This window comes from Onychostoma macrolepis, chromosome 22, assembly GCF_012432095.1.
Source record: "Onychostoma macrolepis isolate SWU-2019 chromosome 22, ASM1243209v1, whole genome shotgun sequence".
Classification (NCBI taxonomy): domain Eukaryota; kingdom Metazoa; phylum Chordata; class Actinopteri; order Cypriniformes; family Cyprinidae; genus Onychostoma; species Onychostoma macrolepis.
Genome location: NC_081176.1, coordinates 22,926,356 through 22,952,681, shown reverse-complemented (window position 1 = coordinate 22,952,681; position 26,326 = coordinate 22,926,356). Strand labels below are relative to the sequence as shown.

General features: G+C 41.2%; 1 protein-coding gene and 1 long non-coding RNA gene across 5 annotated transcripts in view; one reads left to right on the top strand and one right to left on the bottom strand.

Moving 5' to 3' along the window:
• The window catches only part of LOC131529943 (complement factor H-related protein 4-like), a 51,929-nt gene that overhangs the window by 12,436 nt on the left and 13,167 nt on the right, over positions 1 to 26,326 (top strand). Inside the window, exons 1-3 of one of the 4 annotated variants that reach the window (XM_058759957.1) lie at positions 23,449 to 23,552; positions 23,718 to 23,790; positions 24,072 to 24,263. The exons of 2 other annotated variants lie outside the window; for them this stretch is intronic. In XM_058759957.1, coding sequence (XP_058615940.1) covers positions 23,724 to 23,790; positions 24,072 to 24,263 — 259 coding nt within the window. In that variant the 5' untranslated portion in view covers positions 23,449 to 23,552; positions 23,718 to 23,723. Of the gene's footprint in view, positions 1 to 23,448; positions 23,553 to 23,717; positions 23,791 to 24,071; positions 24,264 to 26,326 lie in introns of those variants that run through there. One more of the 4 variants, XM_058759958.1, reaches the window with a different exon arrangement.
• Positions 12,379 to 14,400, bottom strand: LOC131529946 (uncharacterized). Its single transcript, XR_009268259.1, has 5 exons — positions 14,317 to 14,400; positions 14,148 to 14,216; positions 13,781 to 13,865; positions 13,445 to 13,507; positions 12,379 to 12,763 (listed from the first exon to the last, which is right to left on the bottom strand). It is a non-coding gene; the product is annotated as an uncharacterized LOC131529946 (long non-coding RNA).

The window sequence follows — 26,326 nt, the reverse complement described above, 5'->3', positions numbered from 1 at the left end:
CACAATAAAAGGAGAGAAGCTAAATGAGCCCGAGCCCGAGTCCGACCCGAGCTGTAAAAAAAAAAAAAAATGGCCCGAGCCCGGCACGAATGGACTCAGTGTGTCGGGCTCCGTCGGGACCCAACGGGCTTGCAGACCTCTAGTCTGAAGTACAAAGCCCATCATTTACATAATAAATAATAGTTTTGCATTCAGATACGTTACATCGCAAATATGGAAATATTATGGAATATTTGGATTTGTGCCGAATGAGAGAGGTAGGATACACGAGCGCAAAGCTCCTTTTCGCAAACAGTTGAGTGCGCAAGGCTTTAAAGTATACTCCTTTGTCAGTGAGAGATGCATTCAGAATCAGCACATGGTCACTGAATAGTGGTACACACACCTCACAATGACGGACGATGGAGACATACACTTGAAGACGCTGGAGGGAACAGATGTTGGAGTAGAGCAGAAGAGGAGAACACGCTGGAGAGGACACAGGAGGTAAGTAAATGATGAAGGTAGGTATACAGGTAATACGCTGGAGTAGCATAGAGAGTGCACATCGAATGAACAAGACCGGACACTGAGTGGTGTGAGGTGTGTGCTTAAATATCTCAATTAGTTGGTAACAAAAACATAACCAAAATATTACTTTTCCTGGGGCATTGGGGTTTAGTAATTATTGATTTATTGCATGAAATTAGTGTATCCAATGTTATCAAGTAATTTTAAGGTATTAGATATATCTTTTTAATGTATTTCGAATTCTACCCAGAGGTGTCAGGCACTATAATCATCTGAGAAGGGGTGACAAAATATAGGACATGAAAGCAACAAAAGACCTTATTTATATCTAAAATGGCAGCTCATTAACACAATCTAATCTATGGTATACATCTCTCGTTGTTTTCATTACAAGTTTGAACACTATGAGGTATTGAAGTCAACAGCACTGCCTGCTCCATCTTCAGCAAAGAACTGCTCTCAATTGCTAAGGTGTGTGTGTATTATATACAAGAAAAGAAGTGGTTCCAGCCATACGCAAGTTTAGTTCCTAGATTGAAGTAGACTCAATACACGTGCTTTGATGTTTTAAGTAAAATGGGAAGCAGACAACAGCCTCCCTATGTACATTTACATTTACATGCATATCATTGCTCTTTTGTTGATTTTCAGGGGTTGAACAGTTATAATTTAAAAATACTTGAATACTAGTTGTGCTGTAACTATTATATGTAGTTGTAGCCCACTTATGCCTGAAAAGACATTAGATTAAAATGCATTAAAAACGTCTTAGGTTACGTATGTAACCCCAGTTCCTCGAGGGAACGAGACGCTGCGTCCAAGAACGCTAGGGGAACGCCTCCAGCGTGACCGCGCTCTGATACAAATGTAATCTGTTCAAAGGATGGGCGAGACGTCACGGGCGGGTGACGTAATGGCCAGGAAGCATAAAAGCACGTGCGGTGGAACTGGCGTCAGCTTCAGGAATGAAGCAACCGCTCGTAGGGATGCCGGAAGTATGACTTCGAGATGCAGCGTCTCGTTCCCTCGAGGAACTGGGGTTACGTACGTAACCTAAGATGTTCCTCTTCAGGAACTCGAGCTGCGTCCAAGAACGCTAGGGGAACGAGATCCCCACGTCACCAGACTGACAAATCCCTGCCTAGTGTGGATGGAGCACAGCTAGGGCGAGAGAGAAAAGGCCACAGGTGGCTAAGGTGAGCGGGGCTTGCGTCCCGAAGGCCAACTTCTGAAGAGTGAGTCTTGATCCCCAAGAGGGGAGAGCAGAGGACTCGAGGCTTTGGAATAGCATCCTGATCCACCACATAGCATACGCTCTCTGGCCGGAGGCCTCAGCCTCTGGAGGGAACATGTACTAGGGGGCGTCTACCCACTGAAAGGTCACCGAGAAGGGCGTGGTAGGCCGGTATAGCCGCCACGTAAACCCTCAGGGTGGAGTGGGTTAACCCTGCGGAGGAACAGGCCCGCACGAACTCCAGAACTGTACCAATCAGGCAGTTGACTGGGTCGAGCTGGCAGTCTCCACACCAAGAAGTGAAAAGTTCCACTTCAAGGCGTATAGTTTCCTCGTTGAGGGAGCTCTGGATTAGAGGAAGGTCTCAACAACCTCGGTTGGGAGACCGGAAGCTATGGGCTGTGCCCCCTCAGGGGCCACACCTACAACTTCCAAAGCTCCGGGCGGGGGTGACAGACCCCCACTTGTGAGAGGAGATCCCTCCTGACAGGAATCTCCCATGGAGAGCCGTCGAGGAGAGAAATCAGGTCCGAGAACCATACTCGGGCCAGCCAGAACGGTGCTACCAGAAGTAGACTGACCTTGTCCCAGCGCACTCTCGCCAGAACTCCCGGGAGCAGAACGATCGGGGAAAAACGTACAAACGAAGCCTCGGCCACGTCTGTACCATGGCATCCAGCCCCAGTGGAGCTGGATTAATTTAGAGAGTACCAGAGGGGACATGCGCTGTGTACTTACCTGAGTAGCGAAGAGCGCCACCTGAGCCTGGCCAAACACTCTCCAAATGTGGGGGTGAAGCATTCATTCCCCGGGCCTCAGCCCCTGCCTCGACGGGATGTCTGCTCCCACACTGGGATGCCCAGGCATGTGAACTGCTCTCAGCGAGAGGATTTTGTCCTGGGACCACCCAAGGATCTGGTACGCCAGCCTGTACAGGGGGCATGAACGCAGACCTCCTTGGTGGTTGATGTAAGAGACCACCGCTGTGTTTTTTTTTTAGAATCAACCAAAGTGGATATGCGGATGCCTTGTAGCCGCAACGGAGCTAACGCGGCATCCACACACTTTGTAAAAGTGCAGGGTGAGTGCTAGGCAGAAGGGAAGAACCCGATATTGGTGAGCTTCGCCCTCGAAAGCAATCCTCAGGAACTCCCTGTGAGTGGGAAGGATGGAGATATCGAAGTATGCGTCTTTTAGATCGATCGTGACAAACCCGTCCTCGGACCTGATCTGAGACACGACCTGTTAGAGCATCTTGAACTTCAGTCTGCTGACTGAGTGGTTCAACTGATGCAGATCTAAAATGGAACGCCAACCCTCCATCCTTCTTGGGAACTATGAAGTACTGCCTGTAGAACCCGGAATCTCTTTCGTGAGGAGGGACCACCTCGATGGCCTCCTTCCTCAAGAGAGTACTCTACTTCTCGTTCCATTACCAGAACCTGCTCGGGGCCCACCAGAGTGGAATTCACCCCGTTGAAACGAGGTGGAGGAGAACCAAACTGGATTCTGTAGCCTCTCTCTACAGCATGCAGGTCCCATGGAGACAAATTTGGCAGTAGTTTTCACGCTGCCAAGTAGTCTACTAAGGGAACCAGTCTCTCAAGACTGGCCTCTGGTATAACCAGGGCGGCTAGCTCGGTGTCCTGGAACCGCACGCCGGCAGGAGATGGTCAAACTAGCTGCTCTAGAGACCCCTGAAGGGGGTGGCGAGCATCTCAGCTCTGCTACATTTCCGGGCGGAAGAAACTGAGATGTGTGCTCGCTGGAGATCGCTGTGCCCTGGAACACCGTACATGGCAGGGTTGGCAGACCGATCTCCTGAGGGCACTGAGGAGAGACGGGCACCGTGTACCACGGTGTATGCCGCTCTTCCCCAGAGGGGCCTGCCCTCATAAGTTCTGGGCCATGGGCACCAGGACTGCCTCAGCCAAAGTCTCCTATTGAAGCGACTGTCCTCAGACTCGCATCATCTTCTAGGAAGACTAGACTGGTGGAACCAGAGCCTGCAACGCAGGACCCAATGAGACACGCTTGGCAGGGGCTCCCACACCGCCAGGTGCCTACTAAGGGAACCAGTCTCTGGAGACTGGCCTCTGGTATAATCAGAGCGGCTAGTTCGGTATCCTGGAACGGCACACCGGCAGGAGAAAGCCAATTTAGCTGCTCTAGAGACCCCCGAAGGGGTGGCGAGCATCTCAGCTCCGCTACGTTTCCGGGCAGAAGAAACTGAGATGATCGCTGCGCCCTGGAACACCGTACGTGGCAGGGTTGGCAGACCGATCTCCTGAGGGCACTGAGGAGAGACGGGCACCGTGTATGCCGCTCTTCCTCAGAGGGGCTGGCCCTCAGAAGTCCTGGGCCATAGGCAGCAGGATGTTTTAGCCAAAGACTATCCAGCGAGAATGACGGTCCGCAGATCCGCCTTCTGCTAGAAGGCCTCGGCCCAGGAGCGCCACTCTGACTCCAACATACTGGGGAGTACGAGAAGTGACGCTCCCTATATGAGGAGCTGGAACACGGTTGGGGCTTCTCCACCCAGCAGCCCCTGCAGACCACATCAACCTCCTCAGAGGAAGAGAAGTAAAACATTGTGCTCTCGCTCGAGAAAATCCCAAGTTTTCTTAGGCTCCTTTTACACATACACATCTAACTTCTCCTAGTTAGATGAAATAGATCATTTAATTCCTCAAAATTAAATGGAGAAAAATAACCAGACAAGTAAACACGGTCTGATATGAAAGGATTCATGAAACGAACGAGAATGCCTCGGCAACGCGCGCTGCAACAGTGAGCTCTCACTCAAAGGGAGAAGAACCACACCACGGGCTTCCAGCCCCGCGTGAGAGTGCTAGATCTGGGGATTGCAGGTGGAGAGAGGGCGAACCCGTCTCCAACCCGTCCGCCAGATCTATGTGCGATCCCCGGAATCTCATTCGGTTTCTTTTTAACCGCGAGATCATACCGCGGGGAAAAGCACGATCAGCCCCTTTTTGCTTTTTTTTTTTTTGAGCTGACAGCGCGAACTCTGTTCCTAAGCAGGGACACTGCTATCCCTCGAGAGCTGACTCTGCGTGCTCTGCTCTCAAGCAGACCACACACGGACTGTTAGTGAAAAACACACAGCCTGTAATGCGATCTGCTCTCGCCCAAGTGCTAGTTTCTCTGCACTTTAGACATTGTGGAGCATATTTCAAGTGACAAACAACACTAAATAAGACTCACAACACAGATCGACAGACACACACAGAGTAGCGGTTGCTGAATGACAAAAGCTGACGCCGGTTCCACCGCATGTGCTTTTATGCTTCCTGACCATTACGTCACCCGCCCGTGACGTCTCGCCCATCCTTTGGACAGATTACATTTGTATCAGAGCGTGGTCACGCTGGAGGCGTTCCCCTAGCGTTCTTGGACCAGTAGATGGTGCTAAAGCTCAATGCCAGGACAAAATGACGCGTTAACACGCAATTACGCGTTAACACGCAATTACGCGTTAACACATACGTTAATCCCACACGTTTTGGCCCCAACGGCCTTCCATAGTTTGAGATGAGCAAAATCTGCACAGAACCGATCACCGGTGATCACCGCGAGATGCATGCCGGTTAGAAAAGTGTCCGAGTTAAGTCTGCCTTGCTCTGATGTCATGCTGACGTGTGCCAAAAAACTCTTGCGACGGCGAGGCGGCCGTGTCGGATTGAGCAGTCGCGCGCAGTTGCTCTGCACCGACTGCGCTGATCAAAAGCATGATGGGAAACGCCTGACTGACGACACAGCTTAATGCTCAGTGGTTTAGACAACCCTGATGCTGCGTTCTCTTCTAAAAATTTTTATTTTTTTAATCTGATTTCATGCTATTATGTATTTAAATTGTGCATGAATATTCCCAAACACTATAGTGCGATCTCTGTGTGAGATATGTGATTGTTGTCATATTTTCTAAAAAAATCTAAAATACATGTTTGAATTAAAATAAAAATGGAGGATAAATACGCCTTTCGTATGGAATTAAATAGCAAGCACTTTGAGTGTCTTGTTCATCATATTTATATTCATATAAAAGCAACAGAACTGAAATTATATCATGTTTATCAGCAGCACAGCATATGAGTGAGAATAACAAGATATCTGCCTTTGATCTCGTTTGATCTCGTTCTACTTCGAGAGGGCAGAACTGTCCATCTTGACTGCGCTTATTTCACTCCTCCCCTCACTGCAGCCGCCTACTCTCGCCTACATTTCAGGCGAGGCGAGGCGAGGCGAGGCGCATCTCAAACAAGCCTAATGGTACGGTTCGCTTGGAACCGAGAAGGGTCTGTCTGCAGACTGCAAGAGAGGGGCGTAACTGGAAGGAGGCGTAACTTGAAGAAGGGGGCGTAAGTTGAAGTTGTCCAAATCACACAGAATCACGTGAGATGTCAAAACGAGATGTTGTCGGGCTGCGTTCGAAACCGCATACTTTCTTCAATAAGTACTTACTTAACGAGCGCTAAAAGAGTACATACTCTACAGCCTGAATGCGTTAAGTATGAATGCGATTTGGATATCATCCTCTATGTTGACGTTATTATGTGACCTTAGACGTTATAACGAGCGCAACAACTTAAAATATATGAGTGACAGGTTTAATTAATCTAAAGTATCTTGATACTGATGAAATTTACTCATTTCGTGGTCTTGTTGAAGAAACAGCTGCCCTTTTATTTTGTGATTGTAATACATTTTGTGTTGATTTAAGTTCTTATATTTGTAACTCCACTAATGTGATCCACAGTTTTATCCTTAAAGCATTTAAAAAAAAAAAAATTATTACAAAACCCAAAATTGTTATCTCTTGAATATTTAGTTAGAGAATATTTCGAATATTTTTTCATCCACAAGCAAAAATCTCCTGTTTTCTTCTTTTTCTTGTTGAATTTAACTTTTTTCATCCCTCAGGCTTCTAAAAAAAAGCATCATGATGAATTATTCAAAGATATTTATCCTTGTCACTGTGCTTTTTTTTCTGTGTATATAATCTCATACATTTTTGTTTACTGTTTTATGCCATTAAGATTGTTCATTGTTAGATACAACCATCTTTCCCTGATCTTTTATGTAATAAGTTCAGCAATAATAATAATAAAAAAAGAGGGACAGGTGCACTAACAGCTCATAGCATCACTAACTCGAAAATCTAGTACGGTTTTCCTCAGCGTTTGAAATGTCAACACAAAGGATATGTCGGGCAGCTGCTCGAAGATCTCGCCTTTGGAGAAGACTGTTGATTTTATACTGTAAGTATTTCAACTTAAAAATTAAGATTACCCCAGAATGAATTGCATCGTTTGCCCACCCCACCCCAACACTTACACGCAATAATAATGATAAGTGCTAACAAATAATTATATGACTTTTTTTTTTTACTTAAAATGACATTTTAGTAAAACAAGCAAAATGTAATTTTTGTCGTGACATAGCTATACATGAATATACACTAGTTGAACAAATGCAGTCGATGTGAATACATCAATTTTCAGTCAAGCAATTAATACATGAATTAATAAAATGTACTTTATTTAAAGACAACAATAATAAAATTTACTCATTTATTCAATGACAATGAATAAATGAGTAAAAGATTGAATAAAAGCAAGCATCACAATAAATACATACAATATACAAGTCAACAGCAGATGAAACAAAGCTTCATTCAAATTTATTGTTCTAACAATCATGTATTTACAGATGGTGAACCCCACATCCTACTGCCATCTCAACACAGATGTGTCAATTCTGCAGCTGCGCTGTGCTTCACAATCTTGCTCTTCTCAATGGGGACATCGTTGACCCAGAGGATGAGGAAGACCATGATGACACACCTGAACCACACAACCTTGAGGCAAGAGCAGGAGAACATGTGCAGGACAATCTGGCTGCCACTGTGTCTGCTCCAAACATTTGTGTGCCTGCTCTCCATGAGCATGACTACCTGTAAAACATTTAAACAGAGTTAAACATTTACAATTCATGTTGTCAGCTTTCCATTTCTTGCCAAATATCATTTCATGTTTACAATTACATGCATTTTTTTAGTTGTAGCTTTATTACTTTTGTAGTTGGCTAAACCACTGAACTGGTGAGCAGAAGGTTGCTGGTTCGTCACCACCGGTGTGTCCTCTTTTCTCCAGGTTGATCCAGGGGATTGTAGGTCCCTGTAATAAGAGCACTGCAAATCACTTTGGATAAAAGCTTCATGACATTTTTTGATGATGCCTTCATTGTATGAACAGAAACCAGCAGAATAAACTTGACCAAAATCACATCCTCAATGTATTTTGATCTTTCTCTAGATGTTCTCGCTGGCTCTGGGGTTACTGATGATAGAGAAACCACAGCAGCATCTGGTCCAGATGAGGGCAGGTGCAGTGATGGAGCATCTCATTCATGGCACTGGACCATTTCTAGGATGCTGCTGTGGACTTTCCATTCTCAGCGCTCACACCAGTCTGCAGACATTTCCAGATCATACAAAAATGCCCAAACATAATACAAAAGCAGTCATTTTAACAGCACAATGTCATCTGATCTCTGTATTAGAAGTAACAAAATGATCTTACTTTATCCTTTTGTTTAAGGTTTTCCCTTTTTTTCACAAATGTCACTGTCACCTTGCCTTGCAGGTCCTGCTCCACCACAGAAGATCTGCAGCAAATGCACAGGAATCAAGAATCAGAAAAGTGCTGTAATAGCTCTGTTTGAAATTACAATAATTAAAATAAACTACAACTTAACATTTAAAAGATGTTTTATTCATTTCTCTAATGTACTCACTCAAAGCCTTTGATAGCAGCATTTCTTCATCAGTCACTCCGCACCGGATAAACACACGTGTGTCTCATCTGTCCCTGTAACATCCAGACACCTCTGTGATTTATCTGCTCAATACTGCATTTACATGTTGAGGTAGTTGCTGATGTAACACAAATGTTCCTTAAATTATCAATATTACTAATGGATAAATAAAATAGATAACTTATGTTTAGTTACTTTATGTAGATTTGTTTGTTTACATGACTTACATTCATCTAAAGCAATGTTGACAACAGTGAATTCTACATATCAGCACACATACATAACTCACTCAGATTTGTTTCATGTCTATTAGATGTGCTCATCTGCAATACTTATCAAAGATAATCCTGTCAGATGTTAAATAGACATTTAGTAATCATCTTTAAAATGTATATGGTTTTTGTAAATCCACTTTTGAGACGTATGTGTACTTAATGGAGACCCGATTAGTTATGCATTATAAAACGTGTTTTTACAGCAAAATCACAAATATGCTATATTATGTAGGTCACAGACAGGGTTTAGATTAAGCCAGGATTAGGTCATAGTTCAATTAGGACATTTGAGTAGCTTTTATAAACGTGCCTTGGATAAAAACACTACTGATGTGCATCTTGAGACAAAACAATTATTTTAAGATCAGTCAGTTCAAGTTGCTTTCAGTTAAAACAGCCCAGACATGCATTTTAGTCTGGGACTACTCTTGACTAGCCTTGTCTATGAAATCGGGGGATAACGTCTTTACACCTTTTGCTTATATATTGCTTATTAACTCAATAAACAATACCACTGTATGAAAATGACTTACACACTTCAATTTAAACGGTTATTTCAGGGGGAAATAATACTCTCACCTTGTTTCTATACAAGCTGCCATCTTGCCAACAACATCTCGTTTTGACATCTCGCGTGGTTCTGTGTGATTTGGAGAACTTCAAGTTACGCCCCCTTCTTCAAGTTACGCCTCCTTCCAGTTACGCCCCTCTCTTGCAGTCCACAGACAGACGCTATTGTTTGGAACCTCGGCCGAGGTGGTACTAAAAAAAGTACCAGGTACCAGGTACTGTACACAGTGGGAAACCCCCCAAAAGTGAGCCGTACTGAACCGTACCGTACCGTGCCGTACCATGCAGTGGAAAAGCGCCATAAGTCCGCCGCTGCTAACCGGCATGCATCTCATGGTGATCACTGGTGATTGGTTCTGTGCAGATTTTGCTCATCTCAAACGAGCCTATTGTTTTCATGGGAATTTCGACAGCTGCGCTACAGAAAGCTGAGCGAACACTTATGTAAAGAGTCGTTGCTTTGGAAATGATAGACCGGAAATGATGCACCATCTAATCTAGAAGTAGGTAGCATTGGTAGCAGCTAACACTAACCAACACTACTACACCATGCACGAACGGCATGACGTGTTGCGTCAAAGCACAAGGAGCCCATTTTAAGAGTATCACCAATTTGTGATAAGAGTATCACCAATTTTATTAGTATGGCATACACCCTATACATACCCTAGGTTTCAATTTTTTAGAGAATCTCTTCTCAGTTTTATACTGTTGATATTAATATCAGATGCCATTAAAATGCTGTTTATTGCAGGAAAACTATAACAGTAGTGTTTGCCATACATTGATTTTTTTGTGGCACTTGCCACTAGGGATGGGCCCGAAGCTGAATATCTTATTTGGAAAGGATAATAGCTTCAAAACGAATAAAGGATTTATCCGAATAACAGAAAAAAATATTCGGCAGACACAATCACATGTTTGCTGGAACAGCACTACATTAGTGAGGTCTGCGGTTGTTCAGATTTGTGCAATAATAATGGCTAGTACTGCTTTGATAGCGTTTGACACAGTTTCATACAGATAATATCATGGTGATCATTGCGTTTGTCTAACAAATGTGGTCTCCTCAGCAATAAACTATCCACACGCTCCTTTTTTTATTGCTGCCTCTCAGTGCCGGTGTCGTGCCAAATTCTGACCCCCGCCAGATTACTACCCCCTTTGTATTGGTAGGTTTAGGGTTAGGTGTGAGGGAGGGGTTAGGATTAGGGTTTGGGTTAGGATTAGGCAATCAGGTAGCGATTTCAACGAGAGGGGGTAATAATTTGGCAGGGGTCGAAAATGGGCACAACACCGGCGAAGCAGCGTTACCAGATATTCCTACAAAAAACAAACACAACCAATCTCCTGAAAAATGCACCAAAATAAGTTTAAATCTTGTATTTTGCAAATAGAATACAGAATCTCTAACCTCAACCTTCATCTTCCCACTTTATTAATTCCCTAATTAACGCTGTTACATTAAGTATTAAAACAAGTCCAGCGACGCTTATAATAATTAGATCTGGCAACACGGCGGAGCGGAGTGGAGGCTGCACTTGCACCAAGCTCCTTCACTCCTGCGTTTCGCACCTGCTGCGAATCAGCCACATGAATTTATTCAGCGACATGATTTTAAATAATTTTTCATGTTTTCAAATTTTATTTTTGAACATGAAACATTTACGAAGGTCTGGACCTCATAGCTGGCTATGGGCCTGGATGTGTAAAGTGAATGAGTGTAAACTAGCCTATATGAATGAAATGAGTGCAAATCAATAGCCGTGATGCGGGTCTCACAGAAATCAGAGCTTTGCCTAGAGTTATATCAACTCGACAAAAATATCCTAAAAACGGTCCTAACTTCAAACCTTTTCGAAATCCAACTGCAAAAACGCATTACATTAACCCTTTTCATGAATGGCATTACATTTAATTATAAAAGACGAAGAAAAGCAATGTTTGATCAAGGCTTTTGGAGGGTCCAAATGATTTGTTGCGCTCTGTTGATAAAATACTCGTAAATGATCACAGACTCCCACAACACATTTATCTAAGTTACTTAAAGTTCAAGCGAGGTTTATTGTCATTCTGTTATGAGTTGGCTACTGCCCACATAGCAATTTTTCTCTGGCCCAGCTCTGGCCCACACAATCAGCTTTTGCTTGGCCCACATACCACAATGACTTACGGTCCTAGTGTGTACCAAGTCTGGATTCCAGACCAGGGCCACACATGGGCCAGAACTGGCCCAAGTCTCAGCCAAGTTAATTACCCATAACTGGCCCTGAATTGGGCCAGTTATGGCCCATGTGTGGCCCTTGTCTGGAATCCAGACCTGGTCCACACTAGGACCGTAAGTCATTGCGGTATGTGGGCCAAGCAAAAGCTGATTGTGTGGGCCAGAGAGAAATTGCTATGTGGGCCGGAGCTGGGCCAGAGAAAAATTGCTACGTGGGACTATACCTGTATGACCATAACTGGCCCTATTCTGGCCCAGACAGCAACATAGTGTTGGCCCAGATCCTAGTGTGTACCAGGTCTGGATTCCAGATAAGGGCCACACATGGGCCATAACTGGCCCAAGTCTCAGCCAAGTTAATTACCCATAACTGGCCCTGAATTGGGCCAGTTCTGGCCTATGTGTGGCCCTGGTCTGGAATCCAGACCTGGTACACACTAGGACCGTAAGTCATTGCGGTATGTGGGCCAAGCAAAAGCTGATTGTGTGGGCCGGAGCTGGGCCAGAGAAAAATTGCTATGTGGGATCTGAGGTTCTGTATGACCATAGCTGGCCCTGTTCTGGTCCTATACACTGGACCAGATGGGTTCCACATGTCAGCCTCAACAAAACCATAACCAAGCCACTTGATACACACCCCTCCTAGATGAATAGTCACAACAACGACAATATTCTGAACAAATATTTAATCATGTTTAATCAGCAAACCAAGTTGAATGAATCTCACACCTAACATACAGCATTGTCAGTTCACACTTTCACAAAAACTATAAAAACATGCTTATTTGTTTTGCTTGGTCAGCGTGTTCAGCCTGTTGGAGTATGGCAGTGTGAATTGGCTTTTAGGTGCTTTGGAATACAAAACAAAAAACAGTAAAATAAATATATATTTGTTTAATGTTCACACAATTAACACAAAATTCTTAAATAAGGTAGTTTCTCTATTTTTGCAGTATTGAAATGTTCATGTCCCTGAATAATATCTGCATGAACCTAAGTCTGAAGAGTACACATAATATCTAGTAGACAGCAATCCTTGTGAGTGAGATGTCTGGTGTGGAGGCTGGATCTGGAACCGACTTCTGTCCAGGTTATCCGTCTTCACGAACTGCCCTGAAATACAATTCAAACAAACAATGTAGTGTGAGGCTCTTACATTCACAATGCTCATTTTTGGCCTCGGTGGTGAAGTGTGCAGAAAATTCTGCTGGACTGAAATTTAGTATTTGGTGAACAGTCTTCAAGAGTGCAAATAATATTTTACGTTTTAAGTATCTTTCAGGCTCGCGTGAGGTTTCCACGAGCAACAAAGTCTGCTTGAACAAAAATTTCACTACATTTAAAGTTTAGAAAATAATATACAGACCGTTACAGTTTGAAGTGAGGTGCATTCACAGTACTGGTTCTGTCTTACTGTTATAAATTTTAATTTCAAAGAACTTTTTTATTATCATCTGTGTCTTTTTTTGAATTATGATTGACCCTCTGTAGGTTGTTGTGTATGAAGTGTCCTCAGAGCAGAGTTAAACAAGATGGCCTTGTAGGACATACAGGAACCCAGACAGCAACATAGTGTTAATATTCAAAAAATATATCAAATAAATATCAAATATTTCCCAGACAGCAACATAGTGTCGGCCCAGATCCGGCCCACATCTGGCCCGCGTGAAATCCATGCGGGCCAGATGTGGGCCGGATCTGGGCCGACACTGCTTGCTGTCTGGGAAATATTTGATATTTATTTGATATATTTTGAATATTCGACAAACTTTGAATGTTTGAGGTTTTACTTACTAGTCAGATGGTTCATGGTGCTTTGGAGATGTTCTTCGACAGGAGATCTGCTCCGCTCCAGCTCTGCAGCACAGCCATCAGCATGGAAGAATAGGAACAATATGTCACATAGCCAACAAAATGTAGTATACAATGTCAGGATTATTAGAAATAAACAAACTACAGGAGAGGTGAAATGCAATAATAATAATAATAATAATAATAATAATAATAATATACAAAAAATCTTAAGATACCAGAATTCATATTTTTAGGTTTTACAGATGCATGATGATATAGTTGAAATATACTGTGAAAAATTCATATAAAGTTATTTAATAAGACTTCTCAGATCACCTGTGTTTCCTGTATCTCTGTCAGCAGCTCACATTACAAATTGTTTTGTAACTTCCCCTGTTTTAGGTATTTTTTTCTGACGCTCCTGAAATCATAGTACAATTGATCAATATTAGTTTGGAATGAAAGTTCAAAACGTGTTTGAAATAGTTTCAGCCCATTAGTTCATGTAAGTGATGTCACCGATTGACCCCCACAGTGCAGACTTTTAGGTTAAATTAATTAGCTTATAGTGACTTCCATTTATCTATTGACAAAGTATCAACAAAACATTTACAAAACTATCAAAGCCGCTCATCTACACATAAAAGGTGCTTAAAAGCTCAAACGTTCATTAATAAGAGCTCAAATGTATAAGTTACCTTACCTCTAATTGTTAGCCTCTGTAGTTAACGGTTGTGATGCTAACGGTCTTTTTGAAGACACTATACCACTCCTGTAAAGTAAAGATTCAACAGAAACGTGTCAGTAACATGTAAGAAAGTGTCAGGAATAGTTGTATGTATTATTTGTGTAACTTTAGGGACTAAACTTACCTGAAAGCAGTGAAAACAGCAGAGAGACAGCTTCTCGTTACTTGTCAGCTGAGTGAGTTGACGCCCTGTTACCATGGTAACCTCCTCAGCTTCAGTTTAAATGTGATTTGAATGCTCAACGCGCGCGCTCATTGGTCGTCCACACGAACGCGGTTATTTTCAAAACAGCAGCTTTTTCTATGCGGTTTGGCCGTTCGTCCTCACGCAAACGCTGCACCAGGTCACTGAAACCAAACATTTTGAAAAAACTCCTGCCAGGGTGAAGATTTAAAAAAACTCTGGCTGCAGTGTTATCATGTAGACAGCTAAACCGGAGTTTTTGGCTTGTGACGTCAGAGCCTGCGCTGTTATCTCCGCCTACTTGAAACTTTGTCAGGCTTCTGATTGGCCAGCATGGCCTAAAACACATCAAAGTTACGCATTTACATAAATAGTACAAAAGTGTCCTGAAATTTCATCATGTATTGTTTAGTAGGCCTACATCAAACTGTAAATTGAATGAGAATATGAAAGCAGTGAATGCAAAACATTGTTTGAAGTCAGTTGCATATAAATAAAACAACAGGATATACTATTCTATAATATAACATATAATATCATATGAGGCATGAATATAATTTCACATGCAAACACAATTAAACACAATATGAGCTTTATGTTATGCATTTTAAAAATATATTTTCAAAATGTATTTCAATATATTTAACAGTGTTTCACATATATGTGAATATATTACCTTTCTGTATGGGAAAACATTGGGATTTTAGTCAAAAATATTTGAAATGGATTTTAAATGTGGGTCAAGATCGGCAATACTTATGTGGCCCACATATCTACATTTGACATCTGGCCCATGTCTTGTGTGCCGTCTTAAACCCGGTACCATCTCTGCCAAACCCGGGCCATGTTTGGCCCACATGCTGTATGCCAGTGCCGGATGAACGGCAGATGAATATATGAATATATATATATATATATACAGTGAGGAAAATAAGTATTTGAACACCCTGCTATTTTGCAAGTTCTCCCACTTAGAAATCATGGAGGGGTCTGAAATTGTCATCGTAGGTGCATGTCCACTGTGAGAGACATAATCTAAAAAAATAAATCCAGGAATCATAATGTATGATTTTTTAACTATTTATTTGTACGATACAGCTGCAAATAAGTATTTGAACACCTGAGAAAATCAATGTTAATATTTGGTACAGTAACCTTTGTTTGCAATTACAGAGGTCAAACGTTTCCTGTAGTTTTTCACCAGGTTTGCACACACTGCAGGAGGGATTTTGGCCCACCTCCACACAGATCTTCTCTAGATCAGTCAGGTTTCTGGCCTGTCGCTGAGAAACACGGAGTTTGAGCTCCTCCAAAGATTCTCTATTGGGTTTAGGTCTGGAGACTGGCTAGGCCACGCCAGAACCTTGATATGCTTCTTACAGAGCCACTCCTTGGTTATCCTGGCTGTGTGCTTGGTCATTGTCATGTTGGAAGACCCAGCCTCGACCCATCTTCAATGCTCTAACTGAGGGAAGGAGGTTGTTCCCCAAAATCTCGCAATACATGGCCCCGGTCATCCTCTCCTTAATACAGTGCAGTCGCCCTGTCCCATGTGCAGAAAAACACCCCAAAGCATGATGCTACCACCCCATGCTTCACAGTAGGGATGGTGTTCTTGGGATGGTACTCATCATTCTTCTTCCTCCAAACACGTTTAGTGGAATTATGACCAAAAGTTCTATTTTGGTCTCATCTGACCACATGACTTCCTCCCATGACTCCTCTGGATCATCCAAATGGTCATTGGCAAACTTAAGTCGGGCCTGGACATGTGCTGGTTTAAGCAGGGGAACCTTCCGTGCCATGCATGATTTCAAACCATGACGTCTTAGTGTATTACCAACAGTAACCTTGGAAATGGTGGTCCCAGCTCTTTTCAGGTCATTGACCAGCTCCTCCAGTGTAGTTCTGGGCTGATTTCTCACCTTTCTTAGGATCATTGAGACCCCACGAGGTGAGATCTTGCATGGAGCCCCAGTCCGAGGGAGATTGACAGTCATGTTTAGCTTCTTCCATTTTCTAATGATTGCTCCAACAGTGGACCTTTTTCACCAAGCTGCTTGGCAATTTCCCGTAGCCCTTTCCAGCCTTGTGGAGGTGTACAATTTTGTCTCTAGTGTCTTTGGACAGCTCTTTGGTCTTGGCCATGTTAGTAGTTGGATTCTTACTGATTGTATGGGGTGGACAGGTGTCTTTATGCAGCTAACGACCTCAAACAGGTGCATCTAATTTAGGATAATAAATGGAGTGGAGGTGGACATTTTAAAGGCAGACTAACAGGTCTTTGAGGGTCAGAATTCTAGCTGATAGACAGGTGTTCAAATACTTATTTGCAGCTGTATCATACAAATAAATACTTAAAAAATCATACATTGTGATTTCTGGATTTTATTTTTTAGATTATGTCTCTCACAGTGGACATGCACCTACGATGACAATTTCAGACCCCTCCATGACTTCTAAGTGGGAGAACTTGCAAAATAGCAGGGTGTTCAAATACTTATTTTCCTCACTGTATATATATATATATATATATATATATATATATATAAAACAACAGAATATATTATTCTATAATATACTATATAATATCATATATTATATAATATCGTGAGGCATGAATATAATTTTGCATACAAACACATAATAACACACAGTATGAGCTTTATGTTATGCATTTTAAAAAATATATTTTCAAAATATATTTAACAGTTTCACATATATGTGAATATGTTACCTTTCTGTATGGGAAAACATTGGCATTTTACTCAAAAATATTTGAAATGGATTTTAAATGTGGGTCAAGATCGGCAATACTTATGTGGCCCACATATCTGCATTTGACATCTGGGCCAAATACTGCATTTGACATCTGGCCCATGTCTTGTGTGCCGTCTTAAACCCGGTACCACCTCTGCCAAACCCGGGCCATGTTTGGCCCACATGCTGTATGCCAGTGCGAGATTAATGGCAGATGAATATATGAATATATATAAAACAACAGAATATATTATTCTATAATATACTATATAATATCATATATTATATAATATCATATGAGGCATGAATATAATTTTGCATACAAGTAAACACATAATAACGCACAACATGAGCTTCATGTTATGCATTTTAAAAATATATTTTCAAAATAGATTTAACAGTTTCACATTTATGTGAATATATTACCTTTCTGTATGGGAAAACATTGGCATTTTACTCAAAAATATTTGAAATGGATTTTAAATATGGGTCAAGATCAGCAATACATGTGTGGCCCACATATCTGCATTTGACATCTGGGCCAAATACTGCATTTGATAATACTGTGTGCCGTCTTAAACCCGGTACCATCTCTGCCGAACCCGGGCCATGTTTGGCCCACATGCTGTATGCCAGTGCCAGATGAATGCCAACTGTGCCAGATGCATGCCAAGTTTGGGCCAAATTTGTTTGCTGACTGGGTGAACACTTTCTTTCCATTTCAATTTTTTTTTTTAGCTTCTTTTTTTCTAATAGTGCTCTTATTTAAGATTGTGGATGCTTGTCTCTTGTCAAATTTGTACACAAAGTTTCACTAGAAAATAAGAAGAATAAAGTTTTAAATGGAAGATATTTACAAAGTTATAATTTTAATTTAAAAAAATACTTTCTTTAGTTATGCAAGGCATATTTGTTAAATGAAAACTATGAATCGAACAGATTTGCATTTAAAATGGTATTTTCACGTCATTTGATGAACTTCCGGTTTAAGCCACGCCCACTTCCGGATCTATCCGAATACCGATACAAATAATTTTGAGATTGTCACAGATACAGATACGGATACAAATAATGGCTCCGCTGCACACCCCTACTTGCCACAATATCAACATTGATCGCCACAAATAGATTTGCACAAATTTTTCCAAAACTCATGCAAGAATCGCGATATGGCTGAATTAAACTTCAAAATACTATGGTTTCATTGAATAATTATGAGTGCACATTTAAAAGTCCAAACGCGGCGTATTCATGTGGAATGTATCCATGTATTCATGAAGGGAACCCGACTGTCTTCAGAAATGCATCAATGTCATTTTAATTTCATCTTACCTACTTATAATGCCTGATAAAGTAGTGTTTATGAGTTCAGCGCTGCTTTGTGTACAGCTGTTACTGGGGAAACAGTTTTATTTCTGCTGTTTCAAAACCGCCACCTACTGGCAGAGAATGAATTTGCATTTTCAATCAGCCCTGTCTGTTTTTTTTTAAGACCTGTGCAAAAATCGACCAATATTTTTAAGCAGCAAACACATTTGTAAATGTGAACCAGTGGATAGCTAATATGCCCCAATATAAAAATCTAAACAAGACAGTAAAATTATTTATGTTTTAAATTAATATGATTGACACTTTTGGTTCATCCTTTTTTCTTAAAAAAATGGTTCAAAGGCTGAAATGTGAAGTTTTTTATAAAAAGAACATTTTCTGTAAATCAGAGAGCTGTAAATCATTTTACTTTTTTTTTTTTTTTGGACTAATTATCCAAATAATGTATAGTCCTACAAAGCTATTATTGTCACATTGTCATTATTGTCACAGGCCCTTTCTGACAGAGCATGCTGCACAACTTCTTGTCCAGGCACTTGTCATTTCTAGGCTGGACTACTGCAATGGCTGGACTTCCATCAAACACAATCAAACCTCTACAAATGATTCAGAATGCAGCGGCACGACTGGTCTTCAACGAGTCCAAAAGAGCCCATGTTACACCTCTCTTTATCTCCTTGCACTGGCTACCAGTTGCAGCTCGCATCAAGTTCAAGACACTGATGCTTGCATGTAGAACAACCACAGGCTTAGCACCCGCCTACTTGCACTCACTATTAAGAATCTACATCCCCTCCAGAAGTCTGAGATCTGCTAGTGAGCGACGCCTCGTGGTACCATCGCAGAGAGGCTCAAAATCACTCTCCTAAACTAAAAAAAATAAAATAAAATAAAAAAACTTTCTCTTTCTCTTTATTTATTCCTTCCCTTGCTAGCTTGTACTTATTTGAACAATGCCTGAGACTTTACAAGCATTGAGTGTTACAAGCACTTCGTCTGTCTGACTGACTCTTCAAGAAGAATCGCTTTATGTATTCCCCATTTGTAAGTCGCTTTGGATAAAAGCTTCTGCAAAATGACTAAATGTAAATGTAAATGTCACAGCATGTGAGCAAAGCATAGCCTCACAAGTGGGTAGCGTCATTGTTGCCATGTTACAGCACAGTAGCACTACTGCAAACAGGAACAAGCCAATCATACAATGGTCTCTGGTCTCCTTCCCTGTGTACCGCCAGAGCAGCAGCGTTAGCATTAGCTGATACGCTTTTTTGGCTAAAGGTTGCAGGCTTGCCTTCCAGTGGCTTTGGCACAAGTTCATAGAGCGGAATATTGAGTAGAACTTCACACCTAGCGGTGACGACGGCTAGAGGGAGAGTGAAACCTACACGCTGAACACTGCTAGGCGGTGTGGCATACCATATATTTTCGGCAGCTGAAATTACAGTGCATCCTTACATATTATGGTTTGATATGTTACCTTAGACATTAGTGTCAAAAGTACTGACTTCAGAGCATGAAGCAATAAACATTGTAGCCAATCACAGACATATCTGTTGAGTGCTTGAACACAATTGCCAGTCAGAGGATTTTAAGATTCCGCTCAACAGCACTCAAAATGCTTGTGGGAAATGCTGTATCGTTACATTTTTAAAAATTCCAGTACCAACTCGTAGCGAAGTTGGTAATATTGACAACACTAATAAACATTGCTCATACAGTATTGATGTTATTAAGGGTGCTAAATGTGCTAGAGATCTAGTGTCGGGGAGATGTTCAATTACCGTATTCAGTGGCGGTTTTTGGCATGGGCGAACCGGGCAGCCGCCCGGGGCATAGTTTTTGTGGGGGGCGGCACAAGCACTTGAAAAAAAAAATAATAATCATCTGCGCCGCTAAGCAGTTTTCTACGGAGCCTGGGAAGTCACCTGTAGGAGAAAAAAAAAACAATCCGTGCCGGCAGTTTTGCAATCCGTTCCCTCAGTTTATAAACCGTTCTCACGAATTCTTAAACCGTTCCCTCGGTTTAACAAATCGTGCCCACGGATTAATAAACCGTACCCACGAATTTCCAATCCGTGCGCTCAGATTTTGTAAACTGTACCTTCGGTTTTTGAATCCGTACCCACAAATTCGCAATCCATGCGCACGGGTTTGTAAACGCACGGATTTGTGGCTCCACCCCCACCGGCAGATTCAACCACGCCACCTGTTTAGGTGCGGGATGCACTGTATTGTGTTTATTAAATATTATTTTTCATAGTAGCCTATGAGACCACGATCCGAACTCACAAAATAGTCTTCTTTTTAGCGTTTATTTTACATTAATCACCAATAGGATAAAAAAACGCCGTTTGTGTTTTATAGCTTAAAATGAATGCTAAAAATAAGAATAGAAAATTCCCTGAATTTTCTAAAAAACAATAGAGTTTTGAGAGAATACAATACAAAACAAATAATGTACCGGTTATGTTGTCATTCCTTTGCTCTCTAACTGAATGTAATGTTATAATAGGCCTAGTTATTTAATAGTAACATTGAGGCAAGGCAAGGAAAGTTTATTTATACAGCACATTTCATACATAGTGGTAATGCAAAGTGCTTTACATAAAAGGACGTGAAATGGTCATTAAAAATAATAATAATCACAACCATAAAAAAAAGGAATTAAAAATAATAATAATAATAATAATAATAATCACAACAATAAAAACAAAATTATATAAAAATTGATTTAAAAAGAATTTAAATTTAAGAATAGAAAATGATTATACATAGTGAAATCAGTTCGGACGTAGCACAGTGCTCATTCAACAAATGCACAGCTAAACAGATGAGTTTTGAGTCTGGATTTAAAAGTGGCTAATGTTTTAGCACATCTGATCTCTTCTGGAAGCTGCTTCCAACTGCGATTTAGCATAATAGCTAAAAGCAGACTCCCCTTGTTTTGTGTGAACCCTTGGTATTTCTAACTGACTCGATCCTAATGATCTGAGTGGTCTGTTAGGTTTATATTCAGTGAGTATATCTGCAATGCATTTAGGTCCTAGGCGATTGAGTGATTTATAAACTAGTAAAAGTACTTTAAAATCAATCCTAAATGTAACTGGAAGCCAGTGTAAGGACCTTAGGACTGGTGTGATATGCTCAGATTTTCTGGTTCTAGTCAGGATCCTGGCAGCAGCGTTCTGGATGAGCTGCAGCTGTCTAATGGTCTTCTTTGGAAGGCCGGTGAGGAGACCATTACAATAATCCACCCTGCTGGTGATAAAGGCATGAACAAGTTTCTCCAAGTCTTGACTGGAAACAAAACATCTAATTCTTGCAATGTTTTTGAGATGATAGTATGCTGATTTAGTTACTGCTTTGACATGAATACTAAAACTAAGGTCTGTCTCCAGAAACACCCCAAGATTTTTGACTTGATTTTTAGTTGTTTGACCCCTAGAGTCAAGGTATGCATTCACCTTGAGAACTTAATCTGTTTCCAAATGCAATGACTTCAGTTTTCTCCTTGTTTAACTGAAGAAAGTTCTGGCACATCCACATTAACAGTATCTAATTCTCAGGGGGGCGCTCAGAGGGGGTTTCGCCCAGAGAGTAATTCAATGTAGAACCGCCACTGACCGTACTGACCCGAATATAAGACGATGTTTTTTTCTTGGAAATACATCTGAAAAAACGCAGCCGTCTTATATTCGGGGTCTAGACTTTGACATGTCAATAATACACCCACAACAATAGGTGGTGCCAAAAATGCGTAAAACGCGTAAAGCTTACAGCGGCATGAGTCGTGACTGTCATGTTAGCCTGATGGGACCAAACTTCCTCTGTAAGTGATTTTAAAACATAAGACAGTACCCAGATTTGAAGACTACAATAAGATTTCACTTCTACTGATAATACAATTTTGGTAGGCTACTATGAGATGGATAGCCTAAATGTTATATAATGCAGATGGGCTACCTGTTATTTTTATGGTATATCAAAAAGTGTATTTTTTCAATGTCATTGTTCATTGTACATTTTACCAGTATTTACCATACCTTCAAAACTAAAATTAAAATAGGAAAAATATGCAATATGAAAATAATTTAAGAAAAAATGTGTTTTACAGAGAGAAAAAAACAAAACAAGATTTGGTTTTCAAAAAGCCTTTTTCCAAAAAGTACATCTGGAAAAAGGGGGGTCGTCTTATAATCAGGGTCGTCTTATATTCGGGTCAATACAGTATGTAAATAAAGTTCTTCGCAATTTGAAATATTTACATTATAGCATTTTTTAGTATTATAATACAAAACAAAACAACCCCCCTCCATTGGGGGAAGTGCCACCACAAAAAGACTGTGGCCCGGATTCACAGACAGGGCTTAGACTAAACCAGGATTAGGCCAAAGTTCAATTAAGACATTTAAGTAACTTTTATAAACATAATTTGAAAAAAAAAAAAAACATTACTGGTGTGCATCTTCAGACAAAACAAAGGCACTGATATATTTTAAGATCAGCCAGTGCAAGTTTCTTTCAGTTGAAACAGCTCAGACTTACATTTTAGTCTAGGATTAGGCTTAAGCCTTGTTTGTGAAACTGGGGGTGTAAATCTGTGGGAAACACTGCTGTATTGACGTGTTTTCTGTGCTTATTTTATGGAGATTTGACACAGTCCTCATCTTTTAAAAGAACAAACTGGAATGTCAGTTGTGTCGTATATAATGTTCTGTACTTTCAGAGCTGACAAGTCTATGTAAAACAGATCAACTCCTTTTAGACTCTTCAAATAAAAAAATTCAGCTAATATTAGTGCACAAACATGGACAAAAAGTTACAGTCGTTCAGATTAAACCCATTAAATTATTGACCCATTTTACATTTTACTATTTACAAGTCTGCAAGTTGAACTGGAACATGAATTTGTGAAAAAGAGGGCTGTCAGATTTTCAACAAATCATTTTTGGAGGCGTGGAGCTGAGTCCTGTTTGGTGGGGCCAGGGAAGGGGAGGTTGTTTTTTTATCTACACAGACTTCAGATATTCATATCACCACCACTCTTAAGAGTTCATGAATACATCTTTTTGAAAACAGGTAATCAGGTAAACAGTTAAGTTTTTCATCAGTACTGATTTGTGTTAAATAAGGAAAATGAATCAGCCTTTGAAGATTAAATATTTGATAGGTGATTAAGTCAAGACTGTTTATACAGTTTATTAGCTTTGTAAACTGTACTAAGCCATTTGTCTTTTCTTTTTTTTTTACAGCTTAAAATGAAATTTTGTAAGATGTTTCTCTTTCTTCTGTTAATGATCATGGATGTCTCAACAAATGCTCAAGGTAAAATTGTTTTATGCACAGCTAACTGTGCATTATCCATTACTAATCATGTTTGTATATCACATTTATTTATAATGCCTGTCTGATTTTACATATGGTTTTTGTAAATTTTTCATGAAAGTTTATTGACCATAAATCCCAAATGTGGGTCTAAATTTAAAGTAAAGTTAGCTGTCATTAAACTGCTCTGGTCTGGTCTGGTCTGCTCTGCTTTGCTTTATTCCAGTAAAACTATACCAGCTTTCTTTTATTAAGGATTGACTTTTATTTCCTATCTGCAGAAATTACCTGTGAGGGGGAACAACTCATCAATGTTGACATTTTAATTGGACATCCAGGCATTGCTCCACCTTATAAACCTGGACATATTTTAGTTTTTCGCTGCACTGATGTGAACCTGAAGATGCACGGACAACAAACAATTGAATGCCGGTCAAATGGAAAATGGAATTACCCATATCCAAAATGTGAAGGTTAAGAATTACTAAAATATTTATCATGTAATGTGTGTATATATGTATGTATGTATATGTTTAAAAAATGTAAAAAATTATTCTCCACATATAGCACGATCTGAACCCTAAACACGTTTTGTCAAAAAAGCCCAGTATTGTCCACTTTCAAGGCATCGCAAGTTCACGTTTTACTGCAGAAGCCTGTTCTGTTTTTGAACAGAAGCCGATAAGTTCATTTTAGCGAATCAGTGCTATTCGGGTCAGGTGACAAGGCTACTTTCACTTTGAGAAGATGTGCTAGCTGAGCGGAGTTTCATTAAAGCTGACTAAAAGTGATCGAGGATGGATAATTTCGATGAACTTGATGAACCTGTGATATCTTCTTTAGGGCGAAAAAGGAAAATAAAAGCTGAAACGTTTTCACGGAATCTTGCAAAAGCAGCGCATTACAGTGGTGAGGGAAAAGCTCAGTGCATTGTGTGTAATCACATCCATACAGTCTATGATCACAACAACGTTTGTCAGGCATCTACATTGTCATCTGAGGAGATTACAAAGATTGAACGAGTGTTTTTTTTAAATCTAAAACATGAAATGTGGAGCTATCTAATTTTGCCAAAAAACGACTGTTGGAGCTATCTGCTTTTGCTATAAAACAAACTTTTAATTTGTAAAAAAACATACTTTCAATGAACTTGTTTGTTTGTTTGTTTAAATTATTATTACTTAATCAAAACAACCCAACTGCAGTTTGATTGATATTACTTGGAATGCACAATAAAAAACATGATTTCTGAAAAAAAAAGAGAATTGATTCATCGTTTTTTGCAAATGAACGTACTCGGTTACAAACGTAACCTCGGTTCACTGAGATACGGGAACGAGTACTGCATCTTTAAGATTGTGTGAAGACGCTATGGGAAAAAGTCCTTTTTTCTCCTGAACCGAAGCATTTTTCAATAACGCAGTGTAACTATACGGCCATTGGTTCGTCCGCGAAGCCCGCCAAAGCCCACCAGAATGGGTGGAGCCATCTGGCTATATAAGCGGCTGCTTTGCCATAGGATTCAGGTTACTTCTTTGTAACCTTGTAACCTTCTGTGAACTTCTTTGGAGGATTTGTGAGAGGATCTGTTTCAGTGTAGTTATCCTGAATGGCCGTTTCATGAGGGCGTGATTCAGGCGCCTGAGATCGAGGATGGGCCACAGGCCACCATCCTTCTTGTGGACAAGGAAGTAAAAGCCTAACTCGCTCTGGGATGGAGGAACTGTCTCTATGACTCCCTTTGCCAGCATATTTTTCACTTCGGAGTGCAGGACGTGTGCGTCTCTGCTCTGAACCGAAGTGGGGACCACCCCGCTGAAACGCGGGGGTCTGCGAGCAAATTGAAGTGAATAACCTTGCTTTATTATCCCCAGAACCCACTCTGACACTCCGAGGATGGCTTGCCACGCCTCAGCCTGGGAAGACAGGGGTTGAATTGGTTTGAGTGCCTGGTCGCTGCAAGGGGGCACGATACTCACAAGAAATGGAAGAGGAAATCTGCTCTTTTTTTGAAAATATTTGTGTTTTAATTTGCCTGCTATAACAGCAGTTTGCCGCTTGGGCGCTTGAACGGGCCCAGAGTTTGCAGCAAACATCGCCGACTGCACCCGGAACTGGATGGGGTGATTGCAAGATTTTGAGAGGCAGCTTATGAGAGGCAGCCTGGGCGGTGGTCCGGCTGCAGCAAGACTTGGCCCCCTACTCTTTCTGTCTTTTAGATCAGGACAACGCCGGAGACGCAGGATCCAGTGCTATCTTGGGCCGGGGTCCCTGTCAAGGTCAGCACCACCAGACTGGCCATGGAACGCCCTATGGCCTGAACCATGGCCTTGGTGATGCTCAAAACCAGGTCCGTTGCGCTTCTCAGCTCCCTGAGTGTCTCGGGGTCCGGACCAGACTCATCCGTGCTGGCGAGGAGTTTAGCCTGGAAGACCTGGAGAACCGCCAGGAGCCAGTGAGGGCTGAAGTCGTCCTACACGGCTTGGACGGATGGGCAGCCTTCTCCTTCCAGGCAATCGTATCCCTTATTTTCAGA